This window comes from Gopherus evgoodei, chromosome 1 (genome assembly GCF_007399415.2).
Source record: "Gopherus evgoodei ecotype Sinaloan lineage chromosome 1, rGopEvg1_v1.p, whole genome shotgun sequence".
NCBI classification, from domain to species: Eukaryota; Metazoa; Chordata; order Testudines; family Testudinidae; genus Gopherus; species Gopherus evgoodei.
The window spans coordinates 3,184,023-3,196,083 of NC_044322.1; the positions used below are offsets into that span (position 1 = coordinate 3,184,023).

At 52.1% G+C, this 12,061-nt stretch overlaps 1 protein-coding gene and 1 long non-coding RNA gene across 2 annotated transcripts; one reads left to right on the forward strand and one right to left on the reverse strand.

Annotated features, from left to right (window-relative positions):
- Positions 1 to 2,526: 2,526 nt before the first annotated feature.
- ANAPC15 (anaphase promoting complex subunit 15) lies at positions 2,527 to 7,413 on the reverse strand. The gene is made up of 4 exons (XM_030556359.1): positions 7,269 to 7,413; positions 6,006 to 6,065; positions 4,489 to 4,626; positions 2,527 to 3,010 (listed from the first exon to the last, which is right to left on the reverse strand). The coding sequence occupies exons 1-4, from the start codon at positions 7,386 to 7,388 to the stop codon at positions 2,963 to 2,965; spliced, it is 366 nt and encodes a 121-aa protein (XP_030412219.1). The 5' UTR covers positions 7,389 to 7,413; the 3' UTR covers positions 2,527 to 2,962.
- Positions 7,414 to 7,858: 445 nt separating this feature from the next.
- Positions 7,859 to 9,848, forward strand: LOC115648579. Its single transcript, XR_003999603.1, has 3 exons — positions 7,859 to 7,965; positions 8,331 to 8,618; positions 8,970 to 9,848. It is a non-coding gene; the product is annotated as an uncharacterized LOC115648579 (long non-coding RNA).
- Positions 9,849 to 12,061: the final 2,213 nt, after the last annotated feature.

The window sequence follows — 12,061 nt, forward strand, 5'->3', positions numbered from 1 at the left end:
GAGCCAAGCAGGCCGCAGCGAGTACCACTTGGGCCAGCAGAGAGGGTGGCAGGATGCTGGGGCTCTGTTCCTGTCTCCCTGGCCGAGTCTTTTCACTTCTCTGTGCTAAAAGGTTCCTGAACCCCGTTTACAAAAACCAGACAGTAAAGCCAGAGGGATACATCGCCTCTCTCAGGCTTCAAAAGTCACTTCACCCTCCAGCCACAAGATTTAAATAAATCCCAAAAATATCACCTTGTAACCTTAACTCTGACCCTAGGAGATGGTGATATATGGCAGAGTTTAGAGTGAAATATGGACTGATCTATCGTAAATGGAAGGTGCTAAGCTCCTAAAGTGAGGAAGGATGGTCCAGGGGTTAGGGTGCTAACTTGGGACTTAGAGCTGAATTCAATTTCCTGCTCTACCACAGACTTGCTTGGGCTAGGTCCCACTTTCTCCATGCCTCAGTTCCCCTTCTGTACAATGGGGATAACTGCACTGCTGTGCCTAGGGTGTGTGAGGATAAATCCATTGTGGCTATCGTATCTAACAGATAATAAGACAAAATATCATGTTGCCTCTAAATAAATCCATGGTATGCCCACATCTTGAATGCTGCGTGCAGACGTGGCTGCCCCATCTCAGAAAACAAATATTGGACTTGGAAAAAGATTCAGAAAAGGGCAACACAAATTATTAGGATGAGAATGGCTGCTTTACGAGGAGAGATTAATAAGACTGGGACTTAAGTAAATCAGAAAGTGTTATTTACTCCTCATAACACAAGAACTAGGGGCCATCAAATGAAATAAAGGCAGCAGGTTTAAAACACACAAAAGGAATTATTTCTTCACACAACACACAGTCATCCTGCGGAACTCTTTGCCAGAGGATGTTGTGAAGGCCAAGACTATAACAGAGTTCAAAAAAGAACTAGAGAAGTTCATGGAGGATAGGTCCATCAATGGCTATTAGCCGGGATGGGCAGGGATGGTGTCCCCAGCCTGTTTGCCAGAAGCTGGGAATGGGCAACAGAGGATGGATCATTTGATGATTCCCTGTTCTGTTCAGTCCCTCTGGGGCACCTTGCATTGGCCACTGTCGGAAGGCAGGATACTAGGCTAGATGGACCTTTGGTCTGACCCACTATGGCCGTTCGTATGTTCTTAACTTGGGGCAGATAAGTACCTTACCCACTGCACTGCCCCTGAAAGCCCTTTGAAGTGTTTGGCTAAGTGCTAAGCATTTTCCACACACTGTAGTGAGCCTTACGAGATAGGACCAACCCAGCCCCACTTCCATCCACCCCCCAACTTTGGGTCTGGAGCCAAACTTGGGGTCTCGCCCCACCTTCTCTAATGGATGGAGCCAAACACCCGCCTTTGGGGCCTACCAGGTCCCAAAGTGAGTTTTATTCCTGGGGCCCATTGTGACAGGCATGAAAGGTGAATCTTAAGTGGTTAAAGGGACAACAAAAGAACAAATAAACAAAAGCCCCAGACTGAGCTTCACACAACAGAGAGGTAGGATACAAATGAACAAATTCTCACCCTCAGTGATAAACAGGCTGGCAGGTTCTTAAGGCACAAATTGCCTCGGCTTTCCCTGGTTTTCTTACACAGGCTAAAGATCTTAGCTTGGGACCATCACTTCTCCCAGATCAGTCCTGGCTCCTCAGGTGTTTTCAACTGTGTTGTTGTAGGGAGAGTGAGGACCCCTTCCGTTATCACTGTCCCTCTTTTATATCTTCCCCTCACTTACTGGAAAGCTTTTTTGCTGTGACCCAGGACAAACAGGTTCCCAGTGTGTAGAGCTATCTCTGAGAGGTTTCTATTGCACACAGTTCCTGAGGTAATCCTCGTTCTTGTGTGAATTTCCTCAATAAGCCACTAACATTGTTTGCCCTCATCCAACGTAGTCCATTTGAAATACAGAGACATGGTCAATATTCCCAGCTTCAGATACAACAATACGTGTATACAAATCGGATAAACACATTCAGCAAATCATAACCTTTCTACTGATATCTTACAAGACCCATCTTGCATGAAATATCTCTTAGTTATACCATATTCATATCAAAACCATATTTCTAGGAAGAATGTGGGGCGTAACGTCACACTTGTATCTACACGACTCGTGCACTGTGCTCCTGCCTCACGGCAATTGGGGGCCTGCCTCAGGGCATCCTGACTGCAAAGGCTGCTGACCAGATGCGGCTGTGAGCCAACCCACGAGAAACACGTTGGTTCCATCTGTTATTTGGACTGTAGCAAAGCCACTGACAGGCCACTTATTGCTGAGCTAAGCTGCCTGGCCGCCGAGGACTTCCTGGGCCCAGCGCGATAGAACTGATGTTACAGCGGGGTTTCTAAAGCACACTCTGATGGGTCACTCTGGGAATGAAATAGCAACGCCCCTTTATGTGAAGTGACAAACTCTCTCTTACTAAAATATACGTACAGCACCTAGCACACTGGGGCCTTATTCCTGGGTGAACTTCTAGGTGCTACTGTAATACTACTAATAAAAAACCTCAAAGAATTGTTTTGAAGTGTTATTTATTGGAAAATCCCCATATTTCTGTGAGAGCCACAGACGCACGAAGCCAGCTCTGGCTGCTCTGTCCCATCCCGGCCGTCCCGTGATCCCATGCAGAGCTGTATGTTAACAGCAGCTGCCCTTGCACAGGTAACATGGGCAGGCGCTGAGACCGAAAGCTTCTCTCCACCGTTGTGGGGCCTGAGGCTGAGCCAGATTCTGTTCCATGCACCATTCACAAAATAATCACGAGACAGACAGCAGTGGGGACACTTCCCTAACCAGGGCTTCCAAGTGCTGCTGTCCATCAGACCCTGTGCTGACGAGCCATCCCATCTGACGCCCGAAGGCAATGCCAAGCCAGAAGGGAGACCTCTCCTACCCTCCTTCAGCTCCAGCGGACGCCAGCAGCCTTTACCCTGATCAAGACGCAGCCGGGTCAGATCATCCACTGGTCTTGGTCTTGCTCAGCTCCTTCCATGTCCACCTTGGGCAAATGACACAGGAAGGATAGTCCTTCAGCTTTCCCGAGCCCACTCCCAGTGGACAGCCCACAGTGAGGGTGGCCCTCAGAAGGGACGCGTTGTGGGAGGGAGAGACAGGAAATGGGAGGCAGGACTCCTGGGTTCTATTCTCAACTCCGCTGCTAAGTGACCTGGGACAAACCAGCATCTTTGTGCCTCTGTCTGTCAGACTGGGGGCATGGCTACACTTGCAGATGTAGAGCGCTGTGAGTTAAACCCACCTTCGGAGAGCACGGTAGGGAAAGCGCGGCAGTCAGTCCACACCGACAGTTGCCAGCGCTCTAGCATGGCCACATTAGCAGATCTTGCAAAGGCCACAGAGATCAGTGCATTGTGATAGCTATCCCGGCATACAAGCGCTGCAACATGCTTTTCAAATGAGTGCGGTGGGGGTGGAGTGTGACAGGGAGTGTGCTGTGTGTATGTAAGGGGAGAGAGTGTGTTTTGGGGGGGCTGAGAGCATGTCAGCATGCTGACTTGTAAGTTCAGACAGCAGCAGACCCCGCCCCTTCCTCCTCCCCCATGCGGCCACCTCTCTCTCTCTCTCTCTCTCTCTCACACACACACACACACACACACGTACGTTTGCTTTGTCTCGGAGCAGATAAGCAGCCGGCTGTCAGAAACAGAGCTTTCAAAAGGCATATCCAAAGCAATGACAAGAGTGGCCACTTGACTTAAGGGGATTATGGGATGTTTCCAGAGGCCGATCAGAGTGCAGTAATGCAACGCCATGTTCACACTGACGTCCAGGCATTTCAGCCAACGCGCAAAAAGTGTTAATCTTCTCGGCGAGGTGGAGTACCAGCAGCGCTGTAGCCCTGGAGTCAGAGCGCTCTACATGCCATGCCAGTGTGGACAGGGAGTGAGCTAGGGCGCCCGGGCTGCTTTAATGCACTCTAACTCACAAGTGTAGCCAAGCCCTGGGACAGTGATATTCCCCAGCTCCTGGGGGGGTGACTGGAAAAGTCATTGAGATGGCTCGGCATTGCTACCGGTCTCCGGAAATAATATCATTCCCTGGAGCTCTCCCAGCTCCCGACAGGGCTCCTGCAGCAAGGGGGAGGGATTTGCCAGCAGGGCTGAGAAAGTGAGAAAAGGTTGCCTGGAGACCCCTGCGATGGGGGGTCCTGTGAGGCACTGGGGAGGGATCCGTGCAGTTTGTTTCATCAGCCCAGTGTCAGGAACAGAGACTGGAGCTGGAGTTGGATGACCAGGCCGGCTCGTTCCCACGTGGAGTTCAGGGGTGCTAGGGAAACTCCCAGATTGACCTGTCCTGCTCACCTGCCTGGGTATCGCAGCTTTCCTTGCTGGGGGATGGACGTAGCTGGGTGGCGTGGCTCTCCCCAGCCACCTCTCTGCATATCCCCCCACGCACTGGGATCTGTGGATGCGAGAGGGGCTCAGCTGCTGAGGTTCACCAGGCCCCACCCCAACATACCTCATTGATCTCCCCATCATCTGGGGACTCATTATAATCGTTCATCTCATCCATGTCCTGCATGTCCTCGTCATCCTCAGAATCCTCTTCACTGTCTTCATCGTCTTCATCATCCTCCTCTTCCTCCTCATCGTAATGCTGCAGACGCCAGGATAACCCACAGCTGTCAGCCCCCCCGTAGCACCGCTCCCCGGCCGGCCCTCACGCCCCATTCCCCCGGCTCTGCAGCTCTTGCCTCTTGTGACCAGGTTTTCCCTCCCCCAACCCTAGGAATCAACCCGTCCTCTGGCCCAGAACCCCGTGCACCAGCACTCAGTGCCCTCAGCACTCTCTCTCCTCTTAGCAGCCCTTCTGGCTCACCCACCCACATGCTGGGGCCCACCGATCTCCCATAGCCTGTAGTTCAGTTCCGCACTAAGGGTGGTGAGCTGGTAAAGAGAGGGTGGGAGACACTCCCTCCCCACTCAGCATCAGACCCATGGAGGAACCGCACCACTAATGAACACAGGAAAGTCGCCAAGTACAGCAGATCACTCCCCATTCACCCTGCTTCCTAGCATGGCATCTCTCCCTCCTCCCCGCCAGGAGGTCTTCATGGAGACCTCCTTTCCAGAGGAGGTGGCTAATGGGAATAGAGTGAGCCCCTCCACTTTATGGGCTAAGCGTGTGGCCTCCCTCGTGCTCCCAGCCTGAGGGAGGGGAGGAGGGTCTCGTCATTTTCCAGATCACTGGGAGCTTCCAAGGAGCTGAGCTGACCCCCAAGGAGCCCCTGGCCATCACAGGTGAACAGAGTGTTCCAACGCCCTCTAGTGGCAGCTCTGGTTATAGTTAGGGCCCCCTGGTTTTTTTGCAAATAGGAACTGACACAAAATAAAACAAACTCACTTGCAGAGGCGGCTCTTTTCCCAAGGGGCTGGGCCCAGCTCCCTGTTTTGGACATTGCACCCAGGTACACAGGGCTGCAGCGCCACTCACTCAAATTTGACCTGGCCATCCCATTGTCATTATGACGGAGAGGCGGCCGGGCCAAACCTCAGCGGAGCTGACCCTGTGCGCCATGCTGCAATGCTCTGAGCAAGTAACTGGGCCCAGTCACGCAGGACAGGAGGCGCTGCTGTGCGGTAGGCTTGCCCTGCAACTCCCCTGGGTCTCTCCTCACCACGCAAGACCCAATGCCCTGCCCCCTCCAGGCTTCCCACCTCCCCCCAGCGGCAACACCCAATTCCCTCTGCCTCCCACATGGATAAAATGGAACAACACTAAATTCCCCACTGCTACCTGCAAAAAAAACCAATAAAAATAATTTCACTGGGCTGTAGATATAGTATTACTCAGCACAGGTGAGCGCTCTACTGGACTACACTACCCAGAATCCTCAGCAGGAAGTCATGTGCGCTTGTTGAGCCAGTTAAAAACCCAGAGCATTGGATTGTTAACCACACAACCTCCAGATCTGTCTCTTCTCTTCTTAACAACCAGAACCCTACGGCACAGGAAAAGGGCATCAGGATTCTTACCTCAGAGGCAGGTTTTCCTATAGGGACCAAATTATTGTCTTTTTCGGCAATACTCTGCAGCTAGGGGGGAAAACCGACAGAGGAAAGTCAGTTTGAAAAAGCTGATGCTACACAATGCCTCAGCACAGTACCATTCAAATCAACTGTCTGAGGGGATAAAAATTAGCCTTGGTTTTCCCTGGGAAGGTATTGCACAATAAGTCTATACCCTTCCTTTTAAAATATCCAGGAGCGGCCACTGGCAGAGGCAGGACACCAGAGTAGATGGAGCAATTGTCTGATCCATTATGCCAGTTGCTAAGTTAACTGGAGCACTTTGGTCACAAAAGATTCAAGGATAAACTGCCACTGCAATGCAGCGACTTCTGGGTGGCAGCTGCTTAAAAAGTTGCCTTGTGTTATGTGCTTAGGCCAGCAAGTGGAAAGGACTGTATCCAACTGAAACCACAGGCTGAATTTACACAAGTTTCAGAGTAGCAGCCGTGTTAGTCTATATCCGCAAAAAGAACAGGAGTACTTGTGGCACCTTAGATGGAATCTATTCCCCCACGTTAAGTATCCTCACACCTCCTGTCAACTGTCTGAAATGGGCCATCATGATTATCACTACAAAAGTTTTTTTTTTCTCCTGCTGATAATAGTTCATCTTAATTAATTAGCCTCTTACTGTTAGTATGGCTACTTCCACCTTTTCACGTTCTGTAGGTACAGATATCTTCTTACTATAGGTTCCATTCTATGCATTTGATGAAATGGGCCGTAGCCCACGAAAGCTTACGCTCAAATAAACGTGTTAGTCTCTAAGGTGCCACAAGTACTCCTGTTCTTTCTGTGAATTTACACAGATTACCCGCAGGCCCTGGGGCTCACAAAACAACACTTATGAAAAAAACCAGGGGGAATCTAAGGACCACAAGTGCCCAAGACCTTGATTTTAGATCTCATCCGAACGTGGGGTCCCCCTGCAGCCCAGCATCATCAGCTCAGCACCGGGTCACTGCTGCCCACCGCTGCAGCCCAAACCCGGGCGCTCCTTACAGCTCTGCCAGCCAAGGCAGAGCCTGAAGCGAGGAGAAGCCGGCGAAGGAGGCAGGGCCTGAACCTGGGAAGCCGACTCCCAGCTCTGCCCAGCAGGAACGCTGCTCTGCGGGAGCGGGAGCGGGGCCGAAGAGCGGCAAGCCAGGCTTGGCTGTACGCGACCTTTAGCGGGGAAATGCCCCCTTAGGGGTCCCAGCTCCCAGGCCTGAGGCCCCCGCTGCTCACCCAGGCCTGGTGCTGCTGCTCCTGCTGCTGCAGCTCGTTCTCGTCCACGCAGGGCCGGTCCAGGTTGAACCAGAGGGACTCGGTGACGCGCGGGAAGAGCGAGGGAAAGAGCGTGGACATGGCGGGGGGGGGGTCGCACTCGGGGGGGGGGGGTCCAGGGGTATGCGGGGGCGGGGCTCCCGGGGCAGCGGCAGAGTCACGCGTGGGTCACGTGGAGTTGCACGAGGCAGCTCCACTCGCCGGACACCAGAGCCGTGCCCTAGCTACGGGGGCGGGAGAGGGGCCTGACCCGGAAGCATATCCTCCTGCGCGCCGGAAGTGACGGTTGAGAGCCGCGTAGCCCCTCCCCCCACGCATGCCCCGTGGTAGGGAGGCGCGTGTCTGTAGCGAGGAATCGCGTCCGCCCCCCGGGAGTGCCTGTGGCTGTAGCGGGGGGGGGCTGGCCTTAGCCCCGCCCTCGGCGGTCTACGTCTCTAAACGCGAATCCTGTCAGGGGGCAGCACCGGGGGCCGGAAGTGGGGCGATAAGTCCCGCCCCCAGCTGCCGGCTACGTGCCCCTCCCTCCACCCCGCCCTGTGGCGGCGCCTCGCGCTGCTGCTTTACGCGAAGCGCCGTGCGGCGAGTCCAGGTTCCCCATAGGAATTAGTGGGGGGGCGGGGCAGGTTCCGCGGGACCCCCCCCCGACAAAAGCCGTTATGTACGTTGTAAACGAGTTCGGTATGCGCCGGGGGGGGTTAACGAGCCCCCGCTGTGAGTGTGGAAACATACAGCGCAGTGCGGGGGGGGCGGTGTCCCCCCCCCGGCACCCCCTCCCCTCCCCCCGGCACAGCCCGCTGGCGCTGCAGACGCTCAGGCTGGAGGCTCGGAGAAAGCAGGCAGCCACCCAATGTAAGAGGGGACCATTGCACAACCTTAAATTACTATGTTCCATAAGTGATCAGCAATGAAACAACGTTAACCAGGATGATTTAAAGGGAGGAGTTACTGTACATGCTGTCAGATGGGGGGAGTCACGTTCCTCCTCTGTGGGACACGTTAACTCTGCAATTGTTCCCCCTGCAGGCACCTGGCACCAACCCTGACAACGTGCACAGCATGCAGGAGAACATCCCTGCCAGGGCAACTCCGCCTCTCCCCCAGCACTCATCCTCAGTAGCGCTCCACATGCTTTACCGAGTGGATTGGTGTCATTATCCCCATTTGATAGATGGGGAAACTGAGGCACAGGGTGGTGAAATGACAGCAGGCTAGTAGCAGCACTAAGATTTGAACTCCTCTCTTCTGATGCTTACTCTGCTTCCCTATTCACTAGGCCACCGTGATGATAATCTCTAGTAGCCCTCAAAGCAGGTGTATGAGTCTATATTAGTTTGTAAAGCACCACTTAAATTATTATTAATATTGATGTAAAACCATCTGTAAGGCCCAGCTTGACAAAGCCCTGGCTGGGATGATGTAGTTGGGGTTGGTCCTGCTTTGAGCAGGGGGTTGGACTAGATACCTCCTGAGGTCTCTCCCAACCTTGGTCTTCTATGATATTATGATCTGGTACTTAGCTGCATCAACAAGGAATTCAGTGGAGCTCTGGGTATTTTCAAGGTGTATTCATCATCTCTCCAGAGGCTGCGATAGAGCAGCAATTGGCCAGTGAAAGAGTTAACTGTATTTTAATACTTTGGATAATTTCCTTTTGTTCTTTAGCCAACCGCAGCAAAATGTTACCGCTGTCATAAAAAAGCCAGAACACTCCGCCGCAGGCCCGCAGCCAAAGCAATTGTGCAATAAATCCCATCAAAGTCCTGGGGAGTTCTAACACGGCAATCAGGGGACATTGTAAAAATTTGTCATGGCTGGAATCTGGTGTCTTGTTTGCAGAAGGCGTGGACAGTGTGGTGAACTGATGCACTCAGCCGCAAGTGAGCCAGGTGCACCCATGGTCTCATGAGCTTGGCAAGGAGCTGTATGCCCTCCCTCCTGGGCGGGTGGTGGAGATCAGTCAGTTAATAAAGTGCTTTTGACAATCCGGGCTAGTTATGAATAAATGCCTTGGCTCATTTGGACAGAAACAGGCCCATGGGGTTTACACTGCTGTCCTTTCAGACTCGGGCAGCCCCTCTGGATTTGCAAGGGTAGGAAGGCACAATGCCTAAGGGGATGGTGTCTTGTCCAGAATGCTCGTTACTCCTCTGAGATGATTGTGGGGCTTGAACGTCCCCCAGTGGACACCTGGGATGAGGCAGGATGGTGCAGTGGTTAGGGCCCCTGTCTCTGGCCTGACACAGCCCTGCTAACTCCTGGGGGATCCTAGTGTGTTAGAAAGAGAGCCTGAGACATGAGGCCTGGTATCAGAGACCGGGTATGAGGCCTGAGGTTTGAACTAAAGTAGTAGTCAAGCCCTGCTGCTATGAAGCAAAGGTAGTAAGAGGTTGTGAGCAGGAGTCAGGCCCTGCTATAAAACGTGCCTGCTTGCAAGTTCACAGAACCTGGCAAGAACAGGCTGGTATTGTAAGAACACAAATATTCCTGAGAAGGGGCAGGCACAGACCACTTGTGATGCTCTGTACCTCAGGGGAACACCCAGCACCCCCACGTTCAGCCTTCGAATATGATTGGATACCACACAATGCAGTTTGTCATGTTGGGTGTCTTTGGAAGGCTTGTGATGCACCGAGCATTGTAGTTATAGGTTGTAATAATAATAATAGGAGATATACCTATCTCCTAGAACTGGAAGGGACCTTGAAGGGTCATTGAGTCCAGCCCACTGCCTTCACTAGCAGGACCAAGTACTGATTTTTGCCCCAGATCCCTAAGTGGTCCTCTCAAGAACTGAACTCACAACCCTGGGTTTAGCTCAAACCACTGAGCTATCCCTCCCCACAATTGTAATTTCATGTATGTAGTTATGAGGCTGAAAATGTGTCCTCATGGCTTAAAACAAGCCCAGGCAAAACTCTCCAGGAGCAGAGAGGCAGTTCACACCTCATCAGGGCATGTGTAACCCTTCTGCCCCTCTGAGTTGGCAGCAACAAGGGCCGGGTTCAGTATCCAGGGGTTCCATTTCAATAACGCAATGCAAAACTGGCTCAAGCCCCCACCTAGTGACCTGGGACAATTACATACCACCACCACCCCCAGGCACCTCTAGGAGGCAATACTTCCCCTCTCGCAAGCACAGAGTCTGAGTGTAGCAAAATCCTTTTAACAAAGGAGGGAAGCAATGTGGCATCATATTGGGGAAACACCACAAACAGGATTCATAACATAAATCATGATCAAAAGACCCACCAAGTAAGTTTTGGCAGTGTCCTTTTCCCCTGAGAGTCATAAGTCCAATCACCCCCAAAGTCCAACAACCCCAAAGTCTCTGTCCCTGGTCAGTGCCGCCCCAGAGTTCAAAAGTTTATCTGGAGAGTTTTACCCCCCTAGCCTGGGTGGAAAGGGGGGAGACACAGAGTGTTAAGGGGCACCTTACATGGTCCAAGATCAACTGCCCCACCTCTCCGTGGAGTTCTGCTGCAGCCTTCACCACGAACAGCTCCACTCCACCAGCCATCCCAACAAACTGGTCTGCTCGCTCACTGTTCCATGAGCCGCTCTAGCCGTCCCCACAAACCACTCTGCTCACTTGCTGTACTGGGGGCCGCTCCAACTATACTGCAAACTGCTCTGCTCCACTCTCTGTTCCATGGGCCACTCCAACCATCCTGCAAACTGCTCCACTCTGCCAGCTGCTTAGCAATAGATCTTCAGGCTCCCCCACTAGTTAACACAGCAGTCAGCTCAGTAAGTTTAATTCTTTTAGTGATTTCAGTTTGTAGGGGAGCTCCAGTCCTGGTACACCATTGGCCCAATATGACTTCAGCTCAGGAGCATCTAGCTAGATTCCTAATGAAATAAAAATTAGCTCTACTATTCATCAGTGGAAAAAAGAAGAAGACATGCAGTTGGTGTACTAGGACCTGCACCATCAAGTACACCTACCAATCCCCAACCTCTCTCAATTCACTGGGTTTTGGAACCCATGTCCCTTGTCCAGCAAGTGCTACTTTGTTGATGGTGAGATCCTCTGTCCTAAAACAGGTTCATAGTCCCTCATTCACATAACCAGGGTAACAATACTTTATTCCTCTTGGCCCAATAACAGAGAAATTGAGGATCCCACAGTTGTCAAAGTGACCATTTTAGGCTGCCGTGGGCTATGCTAGGCGGGGTGGGTGTGCCTATGCAAACAAGATCAGCCCCTGAAATTCTTTTCCACACTCGCCATAATTCACCACCAGATGTCAGGGTAGAGCTCATTCTGACTTTGCTTACACATGTATGGGACAAACCCAGCCCAGCCTCTCAGGAACAAAGGACACTGGCCTAGGCAGCAACAAAGGATCTGTTGGACTCTCGAGTGAGTCACCCCCCTCCCCTTGGTCAGTTTGGGACTGCGATGAGGTGATGCTCACCTGACTTGGGGTGGTGGGGGCAAAGCCAAGAGGGAAGAAAGAACATGATAAAAGGGAGAGACATCTGCCAAGGTCTTCCTCTCTTCCACCTCCATCTACAGACACCACCACCAAGCAACTGAAGCACTGATCGAAGGGGAGAGCCTGGTTGAAGAGCAACCAGCCAGCCTGTGGTGAGAAGCCTTGAAGTTTATAAGGCCACTGAAAGTGTTACGGTCAGCTTAGAGTGTGTTTTGCTTTTATTTCATTTGACCAAATCTGACTTGTGCTTTGACTTATAATCACTTAAAATCTATCTTTTGTAGTTAATAAATCTGTTTGTTTATTCTACCTGAA